The sequence below is a fragment of the Montipora capricornis genome, chromosome 3 (assembly GCF_036669925.1).
Source record: "Montipora capricornis isolate CH-2021 chromosome 3, ASM3666992v2, whole genome shotgun sequence".
Lineage (NCBI taxonomy): Eukaryota > Metazoa > Cnidaria > Anthozoa > Scleractinia > Acroporidae > Montipora > Montipora capricornis.
In genome coordinates this window covers 14,641,277-14,650,173 of record NC_090885.1, presented here as the reverse complement: position 1 = coordinate 14,650,173, position 8,897 = coordinate 14,641,277, and the positions used below count along the sequence as shown (strand labels likewise).

Sequence of the window (8,897 nt, the reverse complement as noted above, 5' to 3'; positions counted from 1 at the left end):
AGTCTGGACTCGCAGGACTCGAACCTGGAAATGTTTGATTAATAACCCCTCCATTTAAGCACGAGACTACCACTAACTGCGAGGATCCTATTTTTTTTTTTATGTCAAATTTTTCTTCCAAATGCCGCTATAAACCTGTATTAACACCGGTCCCGCTAAGAAGCACGCTTACACAGTGAAAAATGTCGGTTTCCATACTTCAAGATAAAGCTAACCATTTTAAAATCAAGCCTTAGACTTAACCATTATTCAGCAATGAGTTTACATATATACTAATTAGTTTTCGTAAATTATCGGCACACTTTCCATTCAGTTGAACTTAAGTGGTTGGTTAAGTGGATAAAAACAGTTCCTTCAAAGTAGGGGTTCCGGATACAAATCCTGTCCAGGGACTACTTCTACATTTTTACTGGGTTGCCAGTATGGCAAACCCAGTCGGGGTCTGCGTTTCATTTGTTTGTTTTATTTTTACTGGGTTGCCGGTATGGCAATCCCAGCCGGAAAGTGGGCGGGATTTGTTCGTTTTATTATTTTTTTTTCCGTGTCGGTAAAAGTCTTGCCTGTCACTCCCCTGGTAAGTGGTGTCTTTGTGCATAGAGCCTTCTGCGCGTATTTTCTTAGGCTCGAGAGGGTAATGGGAAATGCGTAGATTTCTCTGGTGGACACAGTATAGAATCATCAACTTAGTTTGCAATGGCGTCGAAAGTCATGTAACGCGAATGGCGTTTTAGTGGATCCTTAGACAAAATATACCCTTATGGAGCTCAATAATGGAAAGTCAGTTGGATAAACTAGGCAGGCGGTGAAAAACCAAAACCTGGAATCTCAAAAGCGACGAGTAATGGACTTCGACAACAATCTATCGCCCGTCGAGCCGAAATCAAAGTGAGCTGTATTTCTAAAATAATATTTTACCAAGAGTGCTGTTATGTAAAACACTGAAACCAAATGGAAAATTCTCTGGTAACTTATGGGTTTAACATAATTGAAGACAGAGAACGAATCGAACACCTGACGTGGATCTGTGATCAACTCTGCACAGTCTTCAGGTAAAAAAAATAATTGGAAATGTGACAGCCAAGAATTATTTGAAAGAAAGCTTGTCGTGTATTTTGTGCTTCATTATTCAAGGAAAAGGTTTTTCATGGAAACGGTTTGATCCTGAAATTTAGTTTGTTGCAATAGACCTTATTCATAAATGGCGGTCACATTCATAATTCTTTTGTCCACGTGAAAATTAGCCTACCAAGCCTCATTTTAGAGCTAGAATTCTTTTCAATTCACTGTATGGTATCGAGGCTTGGTAGGCTAATTTGCACTTCGACAAAAGAATTATAAATTAGCCGCCATTTATGAATAAGGTCTATATTGCGCATATTTGACCTGATTGAGTTTCTTCTCTTCACGCACGTAATGAAATAGAAGGGGTTTTTGCCTCTAATAGCAAATATGTTGCTTGTTTCAAAAAAATGTTCCCTGGAAAAGGTGGCCTTTATGAATTCATCATGTTTTATGATATGCGAGCTTAACTGGATAGTTTTTATGGCAATAGGAAAGCATTTTCGTGTCAAAATGAGGTTGGGCTAACTTAATTAAATATAAATATACATTCTGCCCCGTGAGTTTGTTATTCTCGTTAACCAGCAATGGCGTCGAAAGTCATTGCAACGCGAATGGCGTTTTAGTGCATCTTATGTTGTTTGTTTCAATAAAATGTTTCGCTGGAAAAGGATTCTGTGATATTTTCTGCCTTTGTGAATTATAATATCATGCCGTGTATTGAATTTTCGAGCTTAAGGTTGAAATGTGATACGGGAGGATATTTCTAGTATTGCCCTGTAAGCAGGAAAGGTTCACGAAAATAAACAGGTCTGTTGGAAGCGTGCTTGAGTTTCTACAAAATGAGCCCCAAAATCAGCAAAAAATTGTGACGCCGATGAATAGTAAAGTAGCTGCTATTTCCAAAATGATGGAATTACCTGGTGATAAATAACCTCGTCTTGGAGAGTAAATTGTTGACTCTGCAGAAACAATGGTGGGCGATTGTGATCTTTGTTTTGAATTCGCTCATTTATTGTCAAACTTTATAACACTTGACAGAAAAAGAAACTTACGAAAACCCGGTATCTTGCCATCATTTGACATAGATGCTTCATTGTTTGGCGAGTAAACATGCCGCGGTAACTTAATCACGGCGCCCGCTGAATTCCGGGGATGTCACTTTCGATTTTGCGATTTATTTGTGCAGCCAAAAGTACAATAACAAAATTGAACGTAGCAAAAAGCTCCCAAAATGTTTGTCGCTGATCGTAACTTTTTATATTCTATATTAACGGGTAAAAATTAATGTTGTTATCATGTCGTAAATATGTTATTCTCGAGCGACCGTCCTGGAAACTTCCTTCTGCTTTTTCTAAAAACTGTGTATCAATATTTATTTACTTTTGCATCAATATTTGTTTTTGCATAAAGCAAGCTAACAAAACCGGTACCTTGCTGAGTTCGCATTTGTTAGCGTTAATAGTATTTTCGGTCGAATGCTTCTGTTTTACGAAGGGGTATATGTTTTAGGTCACTCATCTAGATACTAACCCCGCCGGAGAGGGTTTAACTTTAGTAAACTTAAGTATTACAAAGCTGTCAGATACTCAGAGGGCAGGCTTAAACTTGTGGTGAAAAGAAGTTGTCAGGGAGCTTGAAAATTATCAGAAGCCAATGTTTCTCACTTCCCATTTATTTTCTTCAATCTTTAAATTCTGGGTTCAGTACTTTGCTAGTAGCCACATGTCTTCTAAGGCTATTTACCCAAGACTTCTACCATGGCACTACAATGATAGACAATACCCAAACAATATCGTGCACTGTTAGAGCTATATATTACCCAAGGACAGATCTGTTTCGTCGTACGAACGTGTGAGGACCTGTGAGCCAAAGGGCCTCGTCTGGTAAATGGTCTTAATGACCCCCCAACTTGAAAAAAATTGTCTGGAACGCTGCACGTACCACAGGCAACCCAGTGTACCCTCACGGGGGGGTCTAGTTTTCTTTTTATCTGCTACCAAAAGTCCTGGGACAGAGTAATCTAAATGGAGGATAATACTTCATCTTAAAACTTCATTTGGTTTAAGGTCTGAAACAGGGTAGGGAATATCGTACATTTTATTTCTCTAAAATAGGAAAAGAGTTTCAAGAAGCGGGCCGCACACCCTCACCCAATTTTTCTGAGAGTAACCCCACCCTTCCTGGGAGTATGACGCGCTTGCGTTGTTCAGTGCTTTTATCATGAGCTAAGGACCTACACCATATTCACATAACGTTAATTAAGCTCTCCATTTCAATGTAGAACATTCAAGTGATCCGGTCAGTCTTTGCCAAACAAACTATGCAATGGCGTTGGATGTTCAGAAATTGTCACCACGAAACGGCGACAATTACAACATCGATGCCTTGTTCGGAAGGATGGCAAACTAATTTTACATGCGCACCATTAATATGTGAGGACTGCGTGGCGACCTGTTACCTCAAACATAGGTGACCCGTTACGTCATCGCCTCCTTGTTCTTGGACGAAAACAAAAGATCTTTCATTAGCTCCTTTTGTTCATTCACTAGCAATTGTATTTTACACCATTGTTATCAAGGGATTGGTTGCAAACCATCTACACTGGTTGCGGTCACAATTGAGAGAAACACAGTGTAACACTGGTGTTGATACTATTGTGTCAACGCTCTGGTGTTTTGAATCCCTAGGGGAAAACTGAACAATAGAACTTGATTTAACACTGGTGTTCACTCGCTAATGCGACCGCAACCACTGTATACACTTGGGACCGGTTGCTCGAAGCCTGGTTGGCGCTAACCTTTGGTTAAGAGGTATCAAAACCTGTGTCCATGGTATTTAACGCTGGTTAGGGCTAACCATGCGTCGAGCAACCCGGGCCAGTTGTGTTCAAAATCTGACGGTAGGTTAAATGAGAGATGTGCATTTCTTGAAGGGTCCTATCGCTCTGACGAAGGGCTAACCCTCGAAACGTCAGTCATTTTATTTCTTCACGGTGGCAATTCGAACTTTTTCAACTCGTTTGATAAAACCAACTTTTCGTGTCTTTTTCTTTCACCGAAGCGGCACCGGTGACTTAGCTGGTTGAGCACCAGGCTGCTATGTGGGAGGTCGTGAGTTCGACTCCAGACGGACTAACACTCAGGGTCTTTAATAACCGAGGAGAAAGTGCTGCTTTTGCAATTACATTTGCAAATGGTTAGACTCTCTAGTTTTATCGAATAAGGACGATAAACCGTAGGGCGCGTCTCACAACCCTTCAATGTTCATAACCCTGTGGGACGTAAAAGAACCCACACACAGGAGCCCATTGGTAGGAGCCTCCATATGCAGTAGATCTTTCTATTTTTCTATTTTTAGGACGAATCCTCGAGCAGGAGACTCGCATTTACATAAATTTACATAAATTTACACGATTTAAATACAGTTTTACTGCTTTATTTGTCTTCGTTGGACCAAGACCTTACCCCGTTGGCCTTTTAAAACAGTGCGTGCAGAGCCGGGGAACTCGTGGCGTTCTAAAAGTAGAAAGATTCGCGCAACGGTTGACTCATAAGGGCGTGTATGAGAGAGGTAAGCTCCTACTCATGTGCTCCTGCCCACACACTATTCGCAAAGAGTAGGGCATGGAGTTCCCGGTGTGGTGGTCTGTCCTCTGTGGTGCAGCATGATTGGGAGGGTAAATACTCGAAGATACGAAGGACCTTAAGCAAGTCGGCTACGAGAACGTTGTCTAAGAAATATTTAGCAATTATTGGATGAGGCTGAGTAAGATATGAAGAATTCTGCAGGTCGAGGAGGGTGTTATCCACCAAGGCCGAAGGCCGATTTGGATAACATCCTCCGAGATCTGCAGAATTCTTCATATTCTACGAAAGCCGAATTCAATGATTGCTTTATTATTCATTCAAAATATTTTCTTCGCTCAAACTTCTAAACCTACTCGCAGCCATTTTTCTGCTCAACAAAAATAACACAATCTCGTCCCCATCTTTTTCCGGTCAACGGTTCAATAATTTGCAGCGGGCTGCACTTTTGACGTCATTTTGACGTCATCGATTCAATAATTCAATAGTTTCTTTCCAAATTTGGTGAACAGCAGCTGGTTATGGTGAATTATGCGTGTGGTTTTAACCTATCAGAAACGGGGAAAGATTTTGAATGAATAATAATATAATTTAATGTGAGGTGTCCACGTCTTCCTCATAAACTCAAATTTTGGTCAATTTACGTTGTTGTTAGCGCGAGAGCGGCATGGAAATGTACACAAATGTAAAACACGTTCAGAGCTTTTGCTTTTGCTCATTAGAGATGTTGCCGTCGTCGTCCTCCTCCTTGCTTAAGCTCCCGATAGGCAATTTTCGAATTATCAAATATTTAGCTTGATAGTGAGGACAAAAACAATAGAAACACGTTGAATGAATGTGAAAAATATTTGCATATCATCCACTTTCCTTTGTCTTTGTCCTCTAAACCCCTCTTTCAAGCTGAGTTTTAATACATCGAAAAAGGACTATTATCTACACCAAGCTACTCTAAAATTCGAGGGTAAATAAAGATATGATGATGATAAGCACCACAGTCTCTTTAGCGACTAACTATAATCCTTCCTTCATAATTGCTGGATCGGAGTTCCTTCCTTCGCTCAAAATGATCATTCTCTCAACAAGCACGCAGCCACATAGAATTGTGACCTTTGAAGGATCGTTTTACAAGCAAGTGGTAAGAAGAACAAACTTTTAAAAATATTCTTAATTGCTTTTATTATGATTCTGTAAGATAGCCATAAAGTTTCGGAGAATATCAGGAGCTTCTACTTTCACTACTATTCTCAGTAATCCGGTGAATCCAAGTTGGTTCAATGCTTAGCACTTGCGTTGAGGGTAGTTGAAGTTGTCTTCATTGTACTCTGCCTGAGCAAAACACCTCACCGCTGCCCCATCGCATTCACAGATAGCACGGTCACAAGTTCCCTCTGGGTCCGCTGAAAAGATATTAAATAGTACCAATTAGGAGGAGCTTTTCAAACTGGTAATTCCTTTGTAAATAGACCATTTTACATATACGGCGTCCATTCTGCTAATTTTCCCCCTTAGAATACCATAATAGCTATTTGAAACAATGGATTTCAAAATGGCCACCGTATCCGTAAAATGGTCTGTGGCTTTGCAAAGGGAAGTTGTTCTGTGAATTTGCACGCGGCGGTCAAAAATGAATACAAGTATAAGTGTGGGATCCCTGTGCGGAGTGCTGACTTGACGGTAAACACATAAGGTATTCCTTTGGGGCAGAGTGTCTAGCCATGAAAGATTGAAACTCTTATTCATTTATTCCCAAGAACATATACCACACTGGTGCATACAGTATATTTACGCACAAAGTAATATAAATATCATTATTCTGCGGAATCTCCGCTTCTAGCCCCAACCGCACAATGATCACGTTTTGACTGGGACAAGATTCTAAAAAAAAATACGAAAAGAGCAGTAAACCATCGTTACGCGAAGCCCTTCTCGTACGTGTACACAATAATTGATATGATCGTGAAACCACTACACTATACTTACCGCAGCCAGTGCAAGTGTTGTTCCTTTTGTAAAAGTTCGCATATGTAGCGTATTTAGAAGAGCACAACTCCGCCTTGTCCACAGCCCCGTAGCACTCATCGTGAGTTTTGCAGCAACTGAAAAATATAGACAAGCAACAGTCGAGGAAAGAGCACTTTGAAAATGGCACACTGCCACTTTTGTTGCCTAGAGTTGTGACTTTACAATATGGCCCGGGATGTTTGCTGGCATCCTTTTTTCTCTTGGACTTTAATGCAAAATTTCTTTGCCTGCAAACTCATCGCGAAATAACCAAATTTGTATAGGTAATCACTTGATTTCCAAATTACACGATAAAACTAATGTGATAACTTATTAATGATATGACAAAATTTCGAGATGTCATTCATTTGTCGTAAATAGAGACTTAATAGGGAGCTTATTCAAGGACGACGACGACGGCTACGAGAACGTCACAAAACAATAGTTCTAACGAGAAAAAACAAAAGCTCTACGCGCCCTGCAGGTGCGTTTTGCATTTTGGTACATTTCGTTGACGTTCTCTTCCTGACAACAGGGAGCTTAGGAAACGGCGACGCCGACGACAACGACGACGCTACAAACTGAATAGCTTTAGTGAGAAAAAACAATGGCTCTGCACGCTCTGCACATGCGTTTTACATTTTGGTACATTTCTTTGCCGTCATCTCCTAAGTGATGACGTGAAATGACCAAATTCAAGGTTCTGTGGAGGACGTTAGCACATGACGATGAATTTTCAGTTCTCTCTCTACGCTTCCAACCCAGTCATACCAGTTTAATTCCTCGACAGTTACTACACATTTTTAACGCGAAACGACATGAAATAGTTTCGTAGTGGTATGAATAACGCGAACTTGTATTTTTAAATGAAGTCCTCGTAGCCGTCGTCATCCTCGTTTCGTAAGCTCCCTATTGACGTGAATTGACCAAAGAGTATGTTATGTAGAGGACGTGAGAACCTGACGGAACATTTTAATTATTTTCCCAAACAACCACACCGTTAATGCCAATTTTATTCCTGTAATGTTAATACACACTTTCCATTCCGAACGACTTGGGGTTATAACGAAATTTATTACAATAACAGGAAATAATATTTTTAGACTACGTTCTCCTTGGCGACGTCGTCCTTGCGTAAGCTCCCTATTAGGGAGCTTTAGCAATGACGACGGCAACGGCAACGAGAACGTCATCTCAAAACATAAATTCCCATTATTGTAATCACTTCGAGACTATTCCAAGCTTTTTAACATGACAATGGCTTGGCAGTCCCTCAAAGAATGAAACCGATATGAGTCAAGCTTAATTTAGAGGAGAAAATGAAAATTTATCCTCACAAGTGCTGACGTCCTCCATAAACCTCAAATTTGGCTATTTCACGTTGTTGTTTTGCTGACGACGGCAACCAAATGGACAAAAATGAAAAACGCACGTGCAGAGCGTGCAAAGCTATTGTTTTTGCCTACTAAATATGCAAATTTGTGACGTTCTCGTTGCCGTCGCCGTTGCCGTTGGTAAAGCTCCCTAATTACATCTACGACAGCGACGTCAACGTCACCTCGAAATATAACTTTGCACCACCGAAAGTTTCTCGCGGTTAAGCCATCTCGTTCGCGTCGGACAATGTGGGCGAAGTATCCTTAAAATAACTTGGTACGAACGGTTTCAGAGTAAACATAGATACTGAAAGACTCACGTTTGTACGCTCTCGTTGTCGTCAAAACTTCAAAACAGTCTCAAATTTGGTGATTTCGCGTCGTTTTTGTGCAGAGAACCGCACGAATATGTGTTAAAATGGGTGCCGCATGTCCAGCACGATTATTTTTCCTCTTATAAGGAGGCTCGAAATATTTTCTCATTCTTTTTCAAACAAATAAACACATTCTGTCGTTAGATATAGTTAGGGTAATCATATCAAGACGAAGTTTAAGTATGCATTATAGAATTCTCATATCAGTTACCGTTACCATGGCAACAATATAAGGCATTTCTAAAATCAACACATGTCTTTTCTTAAAATAAAAACAAAAAACGGACGGTGAAATCTTTCCGTACAACGTTACCAGATAATGTTAGAAAGAAACTCTAAAATATTCAAAATTCAACGAAATCACTTTTTTTGAAATATGTCTCTATTTTTTTTTTCACCCACAGAATGTTTTTAAATTTCAAAACAAACATTTTGAAGTATTACAAGCTAACATGCAAAAATAAAAATTACCGTCCGGAAGCAGAGGAGTGAAGTTGTAT

General features: G+C 40.0%; 1 protein-coding gene across 1 annotated transcript in view; it reads right to left on the bottom strand.

Annotated features, from left to right (window-relative positions):
* Nucleotides 1–5,805: 5,805 nt before the first annotated feature.
* The window catches only part of LOC138041154 (basic phospholipase A2 homolog 1-like), an 8,068-nt gene continuing 4,976 nt past the window's right edge, over nucleotides 5,806–8,897 (bottom strand). Inside the window, exons 4-5 of the mRNA XM_068886922.1 lie at nucleotides 6,627–6,742; nucleotides 5,806–6,043 (exon numbers count right to left, since the gene is read on the bottom strand). Coding sequence (XP_068743023.1) covers nucleotides 5,925–6,043; nucleotides 6,627–6,742 — 235 coding nt within the window. The 3' untranslated portion in view covers nucleotides 5,806–5,924. The remainder of the gene's footprint in view (nucleotides 6,044–6,626; nucleotides 6,743–8,897) is intronic.